The 17,770-nt window shown below is 35.1% G+C and overlaps 1 protein-coding gene across 3 annotated transcripts in view; it reads left to right on the top strand.

Moving 5' to 3' along the window:
- Window positions 1-2,786: 2,786 nt before the first annotated feature.
- LOC131773096 (semaphorin-2A) overlaps window positions 2,787-17,770 on the top strand; it is a 47,868-nt gene continuing 32,884 nt past the window's right edge. For 2 of the 3 annotated variants that reach the window (XM_066164733.1, XM_059089065.2), the window contains exons 1-7: window positions 3,113-3,311; window positions 4,313-4,419; window positions 6,361-6,445; window positions 7,461-7,518; window positions 8,833-8,895; window positions 10,420-10,521; window positions 12,392-12,485. In XM_066164733.1, the coding sequence (XP_066020830.1) occupies window positions 3,178-3,311; window positions 4,313-4,419; window positions 6,361-6,445; window positions 7,461-7,518; window positions 8,833-8,895; window positions 10,420-10,521; window positions 12,392-12,485 (643 nt within the window). In that variant the 5' untranslated portion in view covers window positions 3,113-3,177. Of the gene's footprint in view, window positions 2,878-3,112; window positions 3,312-4,312; window positions 4,420-6,360; window positions 6,446-7,460; window positions 7,519-8,832; window positions 8,896-10,419; window positions 10,522-12,391; window positions 12,486-17,770 lie in introns of those variants that run through there. The other variant, XM_059089066.2, reaches the window with a different exon arrangement.

Below are 17,770 nucleotides of genomic sequence, written 5' to 3'. Positions count from 1 at the left end.
TCCTATTAGATACAGGTTCTCAGTCCAAGATCTTAAACGTTTAGGTGACGTTAACAAATTCTGGTTAACATTAATAAATTGTCAGAAAACCAAGTCCATGATAGTAAGAGGAAAATGTATGTCAGGGAACTTCGTGTCCTCTACCTCAATAGTCGTTAACTCAAATGGAAGTAATATTGAACATGTCTCTGATTTCAAACTTCTTGGTCTGGCATTCTATCAGGACCTTTCATGCAATCGTCAGGTCGAGCAGTCTCGCAAAAAATTGGCGAAATGTATCGGACTCCTTCATCAACGCGAAATATAGTGCACAGGATTATTAAAACTAAAGAACCGAGTCTGCGTTTTACCCTTGGTCTACAGTCTTCAGTCTGCATTTTACCCCTGGTCTGAAGTCTGCAGTCTGCGTTTTACACTGACCAAATCGGGAATCGACCTGAGATGGCCTCAATTTTTCGGCTAGCAAAACGTGCGGTCCTTTCAAAATGGCCGCTAAGTTGAGACAGTGACCAAGAAAAACGGGTGACGCTATATCGAAGGAGTCCGTAGAGGGTAAGAGTACACGGTAATTTTGGTCAGCGAGAAAATTATGAAACCCGCGAATATTGCGAAAGCCCGCGAAAGGATGACATCTAAAAACTGAAGACAATTTTTAATTAAGACACTAGAATGCGTAATGATGGCGGCGACTAATCATTCATCTTTAAATAAATTTACTTCCTTGAGGAAAACCTTGAAAATTGTTCTGTTGAAAACCAGTACTTCTTGGGTTATTTCGACGGGAAAAGAGACGAGTTCGAGATATGCGAGAGAGGTTTCTTCTTATTAGTTCCACATGCTTTGTAAAGAAGGCCTTGCACTCAAAGGAGTTAAATCACAAGAGGTTTTCGAAAAATGGTGGACAGTGTCCTTTATTTTTAGCTGATTTTTTTGCCTTTATCAATTCGGTATGGGCCTTGTAGAGATTTGATCTTTTGCCGCAATTTTATATAAAAACTTTCGCAATGCACCGGGCGTAAAAGTGTTGAAATATTTAAAAGTATTTCATATATAAGAAAGCTCTTGGAAAACACTCTAAGTGCGTAATCTAGTATACCTTAATACTTTTTCAAATCATGCATTTGCAACGTCTCCCTCCTTTGAACACAATGGTGGTAATGTACCAATCCAATTTTTTGGCAAACCGTTTACCATCGTAAGCAATGAAACTTGGCATTGCCTCCACGGACCAACAAAGGTGAGAATTCCTTTTGAAAACAGAGTTTGAAATATAATGAAACGTACCAGTAGTATTCGATTTTCACATAACCCGCGAAACTGTTGTAATTTTTCTAGGTATTTTAGTGGAGGAATCCATCGAGCTTTTCGCATACTGAGGAAACAAAATCGGAAAGGTCATTTACATCCATTCACTTCAGAATTCCCCATAAACGTAGGGTGTGTACAATTCCTGAAATTCTCGTTCGTTATTTCACGAATTGTCTGAAGTTTCAGTGTTGACAAATTTTTCGTATTACGTAAGTAAAAAACATTGAACTTCTCTCCACGGACTCAACGCTGCAAGGAGAATCTCTCTCATAATTTACTTTTTAAGAGACGACATTACCGTCTAAAATTCAAACGTTACTGTTAGGCTTATTAGCGCATTGATAACCTAGTAAATAGCTCAAATATACTGAAAACATTTTACTAGTTTTTGTATATCTTTATCTGTGAGCCACATGTGAGTAAACAAAAACAGAGAAGTATAGTTTGATGGCTTGTTTTCATGAATCTAGGATTTTGGGAATCGCTATAAACTACGCGATCACGCATTTAGTGATATTTCTTCTTCTCCTAATGATCGATACTGGAAGAAAATAGTAACGGCGTAATGCTATTTTATGTGCCCGTTATGAAAAAAAAATTGTACTCGCATTTAGCTTACAGGTAAAAATCCCATGAAAATTGTTAAAAAGAAATATATCTCAGTGGTTATTTTATGACAACCACAAAATACTCAAACAAAATCAAGAAATTGCCGCAGGATCTCAAAGCTCCTTTGTTCAGAACGATCTTGAACAATTCTTTTTTGAATTTTTCGTGGGAAACAAGCGCTAAAGCTTACATGACCTATTTTAAATTTAACCGCTGTACTATAAACTTGTGTGTTCGACCCTCGACGAACGCCTTCGATATAGCACGTTGCAGTATCAGGACGATTTTTCATCGTGACTTAGACCACGTGATTAGTCTTCTGCATTGAGCCGGGAAAAAATAGTCCGAAATGGAAATGGTTAGCGGTGAAACTACTTTAATAGCTCATTTAGAGGCAGATCATTTACAGTTGCAGTAAACAATCGTGTTGTAGAGCTGTTGTAAATGTCGTGTTGTAAATGTCACCAAATTGTGCTTCGCTAATTTAAAAGTTAAGCAATTTCTCAAAAGCTTTGACTGTTACAATATTTTTTACTGCGTTATTGACCAACGCAGGAAACGGCTAGAGCGAAAGAAAAATAAAAAATAACCTCTCGCTTGCCTTCGTCCACGGTGGCACTGCACAACACTCCTCGAAAAAGCCGTGAAAGTGACTAAATAGGGTTTTTGGGCAAAAAAAAAAACACCTGGTGGGGCCTGTGCTCCATTATGTCACGCACACTTTATTTTGGCTTGTCGTGCAAAATTTCAAATTTTATTTAAAAAGATCCGATTTATGATCCGTGATCTGATCCGCGATCCGGTCCGTGATCCAATCCATGATCCAATCCGTGATCCGGTCCGTGATCTGGATCCGGTCCGATCCAAGTTTTGTCGACGCCAGTCCTCGAACGCTTTGCATACTCATGTAAGCAAGTTGTGGGAGACTATCTGTATGCTTCAATCATAGGAGAGAACCAGGTAGGATCAAGGTGAAATTATTCAATTTCAAAACATGGTGAACTTTTCTTTTTCATTCGCCTTAGCGGAGGCAATTTGTGAGATCGATCAAGGGGAAAAGTAAATGTAATTTTTAAAATATGAGTTGTATTGGTGAGTAATTAACGGGTGAACGTTAAGTCTTCGTTGACAGATGTTTCAAATCTTTTGTTTATAGCTATTGCGCATGACTTTCCTTAAACATCTTCTGGTTTAAATATAAAATGTCTTCGTACGTACAGAACATTTATAGCATATATACCTTATATCTACTTTTTGGAAATGAAAGTTGAAACTCTCAATTTTCTCTCCTTTTTCAAAATTATCTTTTCAATCGTAATGTTCCGGGATGACGATACAACATTCGACAAGGAATACAGAAATCGTGCACCAACTCGTGCATGTATCAATTACACGTACGTTATGAATTCAGTGCTTTTGAGTTAGATAGTCAAACGAATAGACGCCGTCTTGCTCCGTGAGTTTAATCTTCGTGATAAATTGTATCTCATGTGCACGAGACCTCAGCTGGTTGCGACACCTGATTAGATTCTAAACCTGAGTGACGGATACAGATGTATTGTTGATGAGCCAGTCCGTAGACTCCTGAATACACTCTAATCTGACACGCAGATGCCGATTTAATTCTCATGATGATGTGGAGAATCAAGCCTAACTGACATCTAAATGGCAGTTCTGCGTTAATCACTGTTGAGCTCTCGTCAACCCGTTCCACTATTTCTAACCGTTTATCTCCCGAGATCCAATAAGTTATTGTCATCAATGACTACCATACATTTCCTTATGAATTACAGATGAAAATGTGATGTTATAATAAGATAAGCTTGTCTGTTCCCACAACTTTTTAGTGAGATAACTTAGAGGGGAGTGCAGGTAAGGGTACCATGCTTACAATCACCACTGGGAGTTAAATGGATAACAGCAGATCAAATCTACATTTCTGTCTGATGTTAGAATGGAAGTAAGGGTAGTGGGTTTTGTTCTTATGCTGGTTGTCCATGTCTGAAATGATGTATGCAATATGCATAAAATCTGATACAAAATCACACAACTATTTTCAGTTGTTCAATTGAACAGTGCACTTATAATCTGACTGTTTCTGATGGTAAGAATCTACTGGGAGGAACATAATTTTTTGAAGTATATAAAGGAAAACTTGAAATCTTATAAAAAAAGGAAAAAACAAAATTAAATTTTTTTTATGGTGGAAGCTCAACACAGGTTTCATGTGGCAAGATTGCTCAGTTTTAATGTCCTCCTTTCAATAGTGCAAGTGAATGAAGGAGTACAGGCTCATTTTTTGGTTATGAGGGTAAATTATACATGTAAATTAAGTAGTATAAACATGTGCATCAATTCTTATGTATATGACTGTATAAATGTGTTATGTTTCCAGATGCAGTACAATGAGCTTGTCCTTCAAGATTTTGTCATTGAGAGTTCTTATTCATTATTGTATGCTGATTGGTGGAGAAGCTGTTCATTCATATAGCAGCTGTGAAGGTAGACTGTTTTCTAATCAATTTTTTCAGCTTTTTTTTTTTGAGGTTTAAGATCATTGTGTGTGAAGCACAACATAGCACAAGAGTGTCATGAGGACAAACATCTTCCTTTAACCAATTTATGGACAAAGAAGGAAACAATTTGCCTTTATTTATGATGTTTTTATGTTACCTATAAAGTTTGCACTCTGTGCTTGTGTTAAATTAATTGCAACAGTGGCAAATTGTGACACAAAAGTTAGGCAGAAAAGTTGAGAAGCCATATACATTCCAGCAGGCCTAGGTCAAACCAAGGAAAAAAACATAGAAAAAGGTACTGCCAAACAATGTGAAACTCCTGTTGAAAATGTTAGGGTTAGGGTCAACCACTTGAAAACAGAAGTGGGTCAACATGTATTCTGACTTAAAAATAGTCTTCATAACCCTAAAACTCATTTAAGAAAACTTTTGAGAAGGGGAAAAACAATTTCCATGAGATTATGAACATCCACAAGCTCAATTACTGTGCAAAAAAAAGCTTCTCTTGATTTCTGGAAGATAAACCCTTTGTACATAATGTTATTTGACTGTGTAGACCATCCATTCAATTTTTCTCTTCCATGAATGGTTTTCCTGAATTTTTTTGAACACTGTTGTAACATGTGTTTTATAAATATTTGCCTGACTGTGTTCTGTTACCCAAACCTTCATTCTGTCAAATACATGGGGCTTTAATCCAAAATACAACAAACACAATTCACACAAACATCTGAAACCTTTTGTGTTCCCTGCATGACAGGTAGATCAAGCATGTGGCATAGATAATGCTTTTTGTCTTTCCTAAGTGCACTTTCAAGCACAGGGCAGTGTTAAGAAGATGACAAATTTATATTTGGTGATAAAAATTAGACAAAATAGTACTTATTGTTCAAGGGAAATGGTGTGCACCCAAGGGGTAAATGTTTGCACAGACTTTTACTTCAACTTTTGGTTGCCCTCACACAAAGAAAGGAATTTGTACATTTGTTTTCACCTCTTTTGCAATTGGAATGGGTATTTTAACTACATCAAGGAAATTGTTAAATGCAAGAATTTCTCACTTACGAATATCATTGCCATGGCTTTTGATTTAAAAGGTGTTTGCAGAATACATGGTCTTATAACTGATTACATAAAAACCATATACTATGTTAGAAAGCTTTCTTCTTCTTTTTGTATTTATATTTAATGACTGAACAAAGAAAACAATATGCACATGCAGTTGCATACATGTATACTCCCAGAACCTGAATTCAACTTATTATGAGCCCAAAATAAGAAAATAAAACAATATAATTTCTTTGGCAGTTTTTTTGTGTTCTATTGAATTTCTGACCTGTCAAATTTAAAGAACACCTCTGTAGTACCAGCCCTCTTCAACAGACACCCATGAAAATATTTCAATATTGGCCCCAGAGAGCAAATGCATAATATATATATATATAGTAAAAGGTAAATACCAATAGAGGGGTCAGGAGTTACTGTTATTTGCTGTCAGTTATTGTTACACAAAGATAAACTCTTAAATTACTGAGACTAAGCTGCAGCAATAGTTCATTCAATGAAATGTACATACACTTTAATATTGTGTTAATATCTAGAATTAACAGTTGCAAGAGTTGCCGTAGCCTCACCATCAGATACTATCAATCATCATTTATTTCAGTCAACTAAGAACTTCTGAAACTGTCGACATTATTATTACCAACTTTTTAAAAGGCTCTATTAAAAATGTTTGTTATAAATTATATCTTGCTGTAGTTACTGTTATGGCACTTGGAAACCATTGAAATTTGCTTTTTAGAAGAACTTTCCTAGGTGCATAATATACTGGTGACTGTTTTGTTCTTTGTTAGACAGTGTCATTATGAAAATGATAAACATGGATGGAGGAGGTTTGAATTATACTGTGCTTTTTTTTCAGGGTGTGCCAAATTTCATTCAAATGGAACAAATGTAGATGAAATACTCGTTGATGAAAGAAATAACCGATTGATTGTTGGTGCCAAGTAAGTGAACAGAGATTAATCTGTTTTGATTGTTCATCATAACAATTATTTACATTTTAACAAGTCTTATTTGTGTGAAGTATACACTGTATGTAAAAACAAGTTTAATCAGGACTTATTGTGATAGCTTTCCTTGACCCCTTCTTGTTTTGCTCTTTGTAACTCTAACTACATGTATGAAAAGGGTGTGTACGAGGGCAGGAATTTGCCTTGATGCTCAAGTGTTTATTATGCAAGGGAAAAAGGAGGTTTGCTTTAGGCTTTATCGTCAATTATTGCAGTTACTTTAGATGAAAGTGTCATACAGTTGAGGATAATAAAGGGCTTCAAATAATTGAGGAATGGTGCTAGTCATATTGTCTGCTCAAACAATTTTTTTATGCTCAATTAGATACATGTAGCCTTAACCAAGATTGCATAGTACAAGCTACACATACATTTATAAATATCTTTGAAGGAAATAACCCCACACAAGTGGGGTTTAAGGGATCTGTTATATCTATCAAATATTTTATGCAAATAACAGATAAGCCTACCTCACGTTATATGGCTTACCCTGAGTCAGCCATTTTGGAAACAGTTTGGAATATTTCAGGTCTCACAGTGAGTTGTAAGAGACTCTTGTACTCTGCCTTACACATGTATGTTTCTGCACATTCAGGGTTCAAAAATTAAAGTGGAAGCCTAATTTGTAACAAAGAAGTGTTTGCCTTCCTAGAAGTCAGAAACTTCTGTGTGAATTTAGGTGTCTGATGAAAGAAGAGACAATTATATTTAAGATACTGTAGTAAGCACACTTTCATTGGTTGATTGGTGTGTTTGTATCTTCATTTGTCAAAGTAATATTGGTAAATATTTTATAAATGGATACAGGACTTTTTCCCATGTTCACTTTACCCCATCCAAACACTTGGGGGGCTGGGAGAACTTCCCATATTGTTAGATGAGGCTATGTAAATCCAGAGGTAGTCCTTGATTGCTTAAATTACAAATATTCTCTGCCTTTTTCCCTCAGAAATTTACTGTTTAGACTTGAGCTGACTACATTGCAGTTACCATCAGTTCAAAATGATGTAAGTATGTAGTTAGTGAGAGGTACATTGTATAGTGAAAACCTCGTAATATTTACTTTTAAGCTCATTATGTTTTTCCTTAATTAAAAATTCTTCAGAGAGGTGAACATTGCCTGAGAAATTGGAATTTGACCTTCCCCCAAACTCCAGCTGTATGTAAAAAGTGTATGATGAAAGATGAATGTTGTGCCTCTTCCTTAGGTTTAAAATTTATTCCTATCACATCTTATGCAAAAAACCTGGTGGGATATTTAATAAGCATAGTACATTGAAAAATCTTTTTCCTTGGCTAGGATGCATTTTGTTTATGCCAGTCTATATTTGTTTGCTTGCTGTGTGGTTTTGTAAATGTTTTGAAATAATCAAAGTGGGGAAACTCCTAGTTTCTTACCCAGATCCTACTTGTGTGAGTGAATGGTAAGATTTGGCAAAATTTGATAGAAGATCATTTCTCATTAGCTAATTGATAAAAATTTTATCTGCTCTTGCATTGGTACATTGGAAAAAAATGAACTGCTAACCAAAGCTAGAACAGAGATGTGTGGGAAACCAACAGTAAAACTATTCACCAGCTAGAATCAATTGTGTGGTGATCCCAAACAAACAAAATATTGCTAGAATTTTGGGTTTCTTATGCTGTTTTATCATGCTTCTCCCTCTTCAATGAGTTGATATCATTTACTTTCAGACTCTGAAAAAAAATTCACCAATGCTGAGGCCTAACTGTCACTTATTGGCAAATCTCTTTCAGCTACCCAAAATATTTAAATCAAAGAATAGATAAATGTTTGAACTGCAAGATACGTAAAAAAAAATTGGCCTCTAAAAGTCCACAGTAACCTCAAATAAAAGTGGCTCCATTCCTTATTTTAAGAAACTTCTCAAACATTGTTTATGTAATTGATATGATATACTTTTTAAAGTGACGTACATGTGTATTGTATATCTCATGTGTGAATTATAATTTGTGTTTTGGGATCCTATTGTATTTTATATTTTGCCAAGGAATCTTCATTCCACCACCTCCTTTAGTGCCTCACTTTTATCTTAGGTTTCAATGTGAGGTTTAGATATCTTTTAGACTCATTACAAATAAAAACTTGAAAGTGATTGGACAGAAGTTAATTCAAACTATGCCAGCTTGCTTAAAGGAGGTTTGGGTATGAGTCACTGAAACCCTGAAACCTTTTTCTAGTGGTTGAGGTCCATTTTCAAAGAAATATGCTGATTTCAAGGATTTTTCGTCATTGATAACAATACAAATCTTTAAAACAGATGTTGTTGATTGCATTTTATGATTTTACCATAATTCAGAGAGTAGCTCTACACCCAAGTCAGGAGGCATTGGAGGCATGCTTAAGCCTGGGACAAGGCAAGGTAAGCAATGTGTGGAGGAGCATTTGTTAATTTATCACACATTACTCCGGTGACTAAAGAACTGATGTTTTGTTGACTCAATCCAAAGTAAATCATGAATAAACTATGAACTAAGCTAAAAAGATGCATATAAATTATAAACAAATAGAGGAAATAGCAAAAAACAAGTTAGAGTAATTTGTGTGCTTTAAAAGGCAAAATAAAGGAGACTAAAACTTTATGACATTTAGTAGCAAAAGAAACTGGTTTTATCAAAAAACAAAGACCCTTGAAACTTAAGACCTAAGATACAAACCCAGACCCAGATACAAAAACCCCTTAATTTTCTTTATTTAACTTAGTCTTGTTATGGTTTCTCTTTGGAAATATCCAACTCCAGTTTTAATCTTTCCAATAGTGATAAAGCATGCAATCAAACACGGGTTCTACATCAAAAGACCTTGAAAACCTGAAGACCAAAAATTTTCAAAATAACGTGCTAACTTTGAAATAGCTTGTTCTTTTGCTATTAGAAAGATTTAAACCAGAACTGGATATTTCTGGTGGCAAAACACAATAAGATCATGTTAAATGAAGGAAAATTAAAAGGGGTCTTCCTTTTTTGGGTTTTATTTTTCTGGTCTTTGTTTTTCAGGTCTTCATTTTTGGGTTATCAGTTCATTTCCAGGTCTTCATTTTGGGTCTTAGGTCTTACATATAGGTCTAAGCATTTCAGGGGTCTTCAAAAGAAATTAAGTTGCATAGAATTGCTTTCAACAAACTTAAGTCTTGCATTCACAATGTTTAAGTGTAGAAATTAAACTAAAGTATGCAAGTAATGTTGCACAGGACATGATAAAATTATTGAGTATATTGAAGGAAAAATTAATTACCTTGGTGCTATAGCCACTGATATGTTATGCTTCATCTTAACAAAATACAATATAGAGGGTTCAATATAGTACTTCTCACACTTATATGTATCATTTTAGATTTCATCTAAATTCAAATGATTAGTTCATAAACAATCTCTGGCTTTTTTGTTGTAAAGAAATGTATGGTTACCTTAGTAATGGAACCAAGTGCAAAGTGCCTGTATTTTTGCTTATTTAAAGAGGATTGATCACAGAATCTCAATCCCCATGTTGGTTTTTTGGGATAAACTTGCATTTTGTAATGCCTTTTTATTGTTTAAGTAATGTATGTAATAGCCAGGATAATTCGTTTTCTGGTAACGGAATGTGACAGTGTACTTTTAATTGGTTTTCTTCAACCATTGGGAAGCATGTAGGACAATATACTTTCTTTTTCAACAAAATACTGTATCATGCACATAGCCTTCAACTTGCATTATTTGGAGAAATATGGTATTTACTCAGTCAATAATGTGGGTTAGCTCCAGTATATGTTCAGTGCTTTTGTTTATTTTGTCATAAGTATACCTGTTAATTTAAGTTTGTTTACTTGACCTCACATTCATGAAACACTCCTATGAAAATTATTGCATGCACATTTTTCATGCTGCTGACATTTTCTTTCCTGTAGGGCAACTGCCAAAATTATATAAAGTTGATACTCTTTGACCAACAAGAAAATATTTTTGTTTGTGGTACTTATGCAACTGCACCAAAGTGCTGGAAATTCAAGGTTAGTAGTGTTAACATGCTGTACACTGTACCTTGGCTGTACAAAATACACTGTCGACTTTAAAAAAAATTGTTGTGAAATATTTTGCTTTAAGACATTACTTATGGGTTTTACTTTTATTCAAACATGTAATAATATGAAGTAGTACAATGGTACTATATCAAAGGAAACCTTTGCCTATTTCAGCCCCAATTCCATATAATATTTCTCTGTAAGTCAAAAGTGATAATAGAGCAGTATCCAGCTACAAGGGCACTAAAGATCTTATATAAAGCAATTACAGTGTACCATGTTCATCATTGCTCTGAATAAATTTTGTTGTTTGATTACCATACTTGTCTTGACCTCAATGGTAGTATGCCAAGCAAGAAGAATGCTTAATATTAAAGCCATGGCCTTGTCATTGACTGCTCTATCATTGTGCAGCAATGACTTATATCATATTTTGCCATGATTTGAAATGAACTTGAGAAGACAAAGACATTACTTGACAATTTGTTTGCTTGCTTCTTAACTTCATCACTCTACCCTTCCATTCGTGGACTTTCAGCAAGTCCATACATTTTTATTTAAGGCTTGCACATATTGGTTCCATGTGAAGGGTCTCGATGGGGCCAATAGCTGATAGCTGAGAATTGGTCCAAATTTTCACAATCTGCTAAGAAATAAAGCATAATATACCTGATAGTTGAAATCTGAGATAAGCACTTTTTTGCCGAATGAAAAAAAAATGGAAATTAAAACTGTATACATGCATGTTTGGTTTACACATGATTAGTTCTCAGAGAGATATACCAGTCTACATCATGTGCAGTCAGATGGGAGATCTTTTCAATGGAGGATTTTACTCAAGAATAGGTTCATGGACAGATTTTAATGAGGTTTCTATTTTCTAGTGGTATATAATGGGGTTGTAAAGACAGTTGGTTTTTCTTGAACTAAATCATTCACATCTGATACCCTCATTTCATGCTAATAGTTCTTATAATAAATTGATTCATCCATGATTCTTATTACAGAGTTGTGCAATAGATATTGTTTGACAAAGGTGGAAATTTTGGAGTCTTTTAAATTAGTCACCAATAACAATAATCGCCAATAATATTACCTCCAAATTTTTCTCACTAAAGATCTAACAAAAATTTCCTTTTTCCCCTATTGTTAAAATCTAAAATGATATATTTTTTTATTCTAATAGATTTTAGTGTTTTGAGAAGTATGTGATATCAGTCATTTCCAGCTTCCTTCAGTGAGATTTACTTTTCCAAAGGAAACAAAATAAAGAAATCATAAAGTTGTCTAATAATTTCATGGTTTGAATGAAGTGATGACAAGAGGTGTATTGTTTAAAAGGTTGCTAATTAAGCACTTAAGAGCTGCAAATTCCCCAGATCAAAAACCAAGATGGTTGCATGATTTTTTTGACAAGTTTTTGGTATTGTAAATTTTTTATTATTTTGATAACCCAGTTCCAAGAGCCTTCATCTTTGATTTTTCCCAATGGAAGTTTTCAGTGGGGATTAGTTTTTCTTGCCTACCTGCCTTAAATCACTTATATTTTTTTCATTTACAGCTTTAGCACAGCATCCTCTTAAATCATGTGATTTATTTATTTATTTCAATTTTTTTGGGAATAGGTAGATGTAAAACATTGTAGTAGGTAGATGTTAAGTTAGTACCTGTATATATACTTAAATTATTTTATAACTTGTAATTCCTGATGAATTAACTGTGTAAGCAAAGTTGACTTGACTTCTTGATGCACTTGAAACTGTGATCCCTTCAGGTGTAATTTATAGGCATATCATTGTTATATTATTATTTTCAATATATTTGTTATAATAATTACATTTTCCAATGATTTATACAGAGAAATAATTCACTGAATCCGCAACCTGATGCAATCAATGGAGATGGAATAAGTCCATCTAGTTATCAAGGCAAGGTGACTGGGATCTTTACAAGTATGTATGCATGTCTCCTCTGGAAAAAATTAAACTACAATTAAATTCCCTTCAGAGCTATGAATAAGGGCTGGTTGTTGGCCAAAACCACCACTAACTGTAATCTGCACTCTCTAGCCAGGTACTTTCAGGTAACTTTTCTAGATGTGCTATTGAAATATAATGCAATTATTGGAATACCATCAAAGAAACTCCTTAGCATCATTTCCAAATTTAGTAGTGAGTATAATTGAATGCATCATTTAGCAGAAACATATGTTTAGATATGTAATCTGGATTGGATCACTGGAGGGATCAGGGACAAGATCACTGATTGGATCACAGGTCCAGTCAGGATTGCATCACAGATTAAAAAAAAAATTGGAAAAATCAAAAAATCAAATTGTTTAAAAGCAAAAAAATAAAAGTGGAAAACTGAAATATGTTAAATAAAAATTAGAAATGTTGCACAACAAGCCAAAACATAGTTTGTGTGACATAATAGAGTGCAAGCCCCACTGGAAGGTTTTTTTACCCTAAAACCCCATGTAGTTACTTTCATGGCTGTGTCAAGGAGTGTTGTTCAGGGCCACCGTGGATGAAGGCAAGTGAGAGCTTTTTATCATTTCATCAGCCAGTTATTATTTAATATTATATCACTTGCTACTTTTCATTTAATCAATATCATGTAGCACACTCTAGAGAAGAGGTGAAAATTGAGGTGGGGATAAGATTGTTTAAGATATGACTACAGAAAGCATGTGAACAGTTTATGTGGTCCATGGTGTACCATTAACATTAATTAGTTTCTTTTAAGATCAGTCTAGTTCTGAAATGAGTATGTATCTGGTTAGACTTGGAAAAGTCTTCAACTTTCTGAGAAAGAGGATAAAAAAAATGTGGAACTGCATTTGACTAACTTCTTAGTCAAACTACGAAGGTGAATAACATTGAAAAACATTGAGAACTGTAGCAGAAAATATGGAAAGGATAGGTTCATGAATCAGACCAATGAAAAGAATATGAAAAAATTAATAAATGAAATGAAAAAATTAGAGAGAAACACTGAAATATATTAGATGAAAAGTAAAGATATGCACCAAGCCCAAGTCAAATTCAAGAGGTGAACCCTGAAATAAGATGCCCAGCGGATGAATAATAGCTTTAGCCAGAGAGTGGGTGAGAAAACTATTCTAGAGTGGCCACTGTGAGCAGAATATTTTATTTAATCAGGTCCAATATCCTTCTAGGTTACCTGTGATTATAATATCAATGGTAAACTACCATAAAACAAGTCAACATGGTGACAAGCATGTGAATTGAAACTCAAAAAACTTAAAACACTAAAAGCACATAAAAACCTGATGATGTCAAACAATTTCTTTTTCATGGGGGTAAGTCTATACTTTTTAAAGATAATTATGAATTTGGAATATGATCTTAATTCTCACTGGAAAAAAACAGAAGAAGTTGCTCATATTTAAAAGATATATGGCTGTTTCACAAAAAGTACAGGAATTATTTTCAGATTTAAGACATATTGGTAACATCTATTGTCTGAACAATAACGCAAGGTGAGAATAAACAACATTAAAGCAAGGCTCATGTCCTTGAGCTTTCGTACAGTTCAGCTGAGAGGTACATGGCTCAAAATGCACCAATAAAGGGTTGAAAAAAGTGTGCAGATGCGCACAATTTTTCAAAACACACCCAAACAACACACTCTGAAGAAGCTCATTAGTAGTATGAGGTAGTCTTTTGTTTTACCCTTTGTTTAACCTTGAATGGTGAGTTAGATTTATTGACAAAGGATGGATTCCATTGTTGATGATATTACTTGGTTTTGTCCCATAGTGTTTGGCATCAATTCATTTTTGAAATGGCTTGACTGCATTGTGAAGAAAAAGGGAAGGTTGACCTGCTGGATACCCCTTTAGAAATACATGCATACATACACTTTATTTCAACTCGAATTATCAGAGTAGCTCTGTTGAGCTAATACCTTTGAGAAAGAAAAATATTTAAATCAACTAAATTATTAAAATACATTAGTATTTGTGTGCGCTGCCTACTTCTGCTCTTACCAAGTGGGTCACCATTGATTTGAGAGATGCTCTCCTTGACAGCAGCGACAATTTCAGCAGTTCGTATTTTGTGAAGGGCAATAGCAAACTTCAGACCCTTCTCTAAACCACTCTGTTCCAGCATGGATAACTCCTCGGAAGGAAGGTTCATCACCCATTTATCTTTCAGAGATGAACCTGAATTTACAGGAGACCTTTTACTGAGCAAATGACAGAATTTTCTGTCGTGTTTCTCTCTCTGTTTGGTAAACGTCTGTTGTTCTTTTGAATGGCAGAACTCCTTGACCCAGGAAGTTTTGGAGTTGTTAATCAAAGCAGAGTGTTCACTGAATGAACAAGAGAATAACACATGCAAACACAGTATGGAACTGTGACATTCATCTATTTATAACTTCAGAAAAGCCATGAGCTTGTATCCTTTAGCATTCTACAAAGACGGCTGAAATCTCAAACTTGATGGAAGCACATAGCCAACCATGCAATTTGCATACAATGGCACCCACTATCAACAGGTTTTTGGTACAGCTATGGGTTCCCCCGTCTCTGCTGTCATTGCCAACATGGTAATGGACGATGTGGAACAAGGGGCCTTCGCCACTTCACTGGTTAAACCCTTTCTCTGGAAATGATATGTCAATGATGTTATTTCTGCAGTATACAGAAATGAAGTAGAGCACCTCTTATTTGAATTCAGTAGAGCTGTCTCTTCGATTCACTCTTGAGCATGAAAAGGATAGACATTTGTCCTTTCTTGATTTAAATGTGTCCAGAGGGGTTTAGGATAATTTAGAGAAAAGTGTCTATCATAAACCTACCCACACCGACAAATACCTGGCTTTCAATTCTCACCACCCTATTTGCCATAAAAAGTCTGTAGCCAAAACTTTTCTCAGGAGGGCTGACTGTCTACCATCTTCACTTGATTCGAAGGCTGAGGAGAGGAAATACGTTTCTTATGTCTGAAAGGCAAATAGCTATACAAAAACTTTTCTCCATAACTGCCAAGAACCAGTTACAACTAGTAGCACTCCTGATGAAAGGGAACCAGCAGTGGTTTTGCTGTTATTCCTTTCATTCCGGGTGTTATGAAACCTATCAAGAGAATTTTGAATGGCGCCTTTGTTTGGAAGCTTGGCATATTAACCCTGCCCACACTCCTGTAAATCACAATGATGGTGGCTTACTTCCTGACACCTATTTACATCACGTCAGAAAAAAGGCAGCTAATTAGTGATCATATTAAAGGACCTCTTGTTGCAGTGTTTAGATCACCCCTAATGAAGACACTAGACAGGAGTGTCAAAACATTGGGTCTATGAATTGTAACTTTTTCAGTTACATTCATTGAATCTGTAAACCAGAGTAGCATCAAACTATGCCTGTAAATGTCCAATAAATCACATAAGTCTTGACTGTCCATTGGAGGCTTGTTCGGTTTCTTCATATCACCGTTGAAGTCACTAAGGAAAATAATTAACATCATTTGAAGTTCTTGTTACAGCATCAAAGATTAAACTCCATTGACTTTTTGGGATGTTAGAAGCGAGGTTTGTGTATGCCACAAGAGCAAACCATGATCTATTTATTTTGACTTTCAACATCGTGGATTTGATGCAAAAACTAGACAGGTCCATATTGTCAAAAAAAAAAAAAAATCAGTAGTCCACCCCCATGAATATCTCTATTGACGTAATGCATATGAAAACCATCAACATTAAATTGGCCATTGCCAAAACCAGCATCTATCTTCATCTCTGTTATGAGAGGTATGTCGAATCTTTCAGACAGTAGTCAACTTCTAATACCATGAAATTTAAATCCAGTGATACTGTTAGTGTTTATGTGCCCAATCTTGGTATACACCCGATATTTTTTGCTAAAAAATCAAACGAACTCCAGGTATCAAACAGTGAATTGTTCTCGGTGTCGCTTGTATGAAAAACCCTCTGCTTGTGTCAAACTTGCTTGTATTCACAAATGGTAGCTGTTTTACTTGATCAAGGCTGCAAGGACATGTCCATGTCTTAACTGATGTGCCTGAATTCGGTCAAACTCAAGTGGTTTTACTTTGCCATATTTGAAGTGTAGTCTTCATTGACACACATTGCATTCCACTGCGCGATGATTTCTAGCAATGCTCTTACTGCAGACTGGACATTTGGGAGGTCCAGGATTCATGGAGACATCACCATTAAGTACAATCTGAGTTACTTGAAAAGTGGATGTCGAATTCAAAGAGTGATTCACTTATCAAGTGAAAAAACCTTTTCTTGAGAAGGGAATGAAACCAACATGGCATCGCTGCAATCAGACAGTAATCGCTGAATGAAACCCAGGCATTTTATCAACAGTTATTCTTGGTGATGCCTCAAGGCTACCTATAGAGAAACCTCTGTCTGTTATCTTTTTAATATCAGAAAAGAAACATGGTTGAAGAAGCATTATTGAAGCAGTAAAAATAAAATGAACAAGGAGTGAATGATCACACTGTCAACCACCATCTTGTCAAGGCTTGATTCCCTGAAAAGCGAAAGCAAACTAAAAAGTGAACAAGATCAGGAAATATCAAGTTAAATAAATTTGTTGTGGTAAAAGTTTATGGCAAGTGGCTAGCAGCAAAACTTGAATTGTTTGCATTTATTTGTCTGTAAAGTTATGTGAAATTATTTGCAGTTTCCTGGAACAGGAAACATTTTCCTAACATTTTACAAGGTTGATTTTAGGTTCATAGGATAAGCGAAGAAATTCATCAGTTTTTTCATTAACTGTAATACACTGCAACACCCATATATAGGACATGAAAATGTAGCCACAAATTAACATAGGCAAGCATAACGTGCAAGAGTTATTTTTGTGGCTGGATGGGTTGCATTGGGACACTTTGTGTACCTAATGTTTTTATTTTTGAAGCAGAAAAAGACCCTAACTTTCAAACACTCATGAATATCGCATTACTTCAATCACCTTAAGAGAAACAAAGAAAAAAACCTAATGTATCTGAACTCACACAGGTACTTTGTGGTTTATTGTCTATTTACTTTTAAGCAAAAATAAAATGCATTGGTGCCACACTTACTGTTCTTTCCCTCAAAGCCATTGTTTGGTCTTGTCACACAACGCCATATATCCTCTGTTAGAGAGAGAGCATGTTGCGTGATGAGACCAAACAACAGTTGTGAAGCTTATACTAGCATTCCTCTAACATAGAGAAAACAAAAAATT

The sequence above is a fragment of the Pocillopora verrucosa genome, chromosome 4 (genome assembly GCF_036669915.1).
Source record: "Pocillopora verrucosa isolate sample1 chromosome 4, ASM3666991v2, whole genome shotgun sequence".
NCBI lineage: Eukaryota > Metazoa > Cnidaria > Anthozoa > Scleractinia > Pocilloporidae > Pocillopora > Pocillopora verrucosa.
The sequence above is the reverse complement of the archived record's forward strand: the minus strand, read 5'-3'. Positions and strand labels throughout refer to the sequence as shown.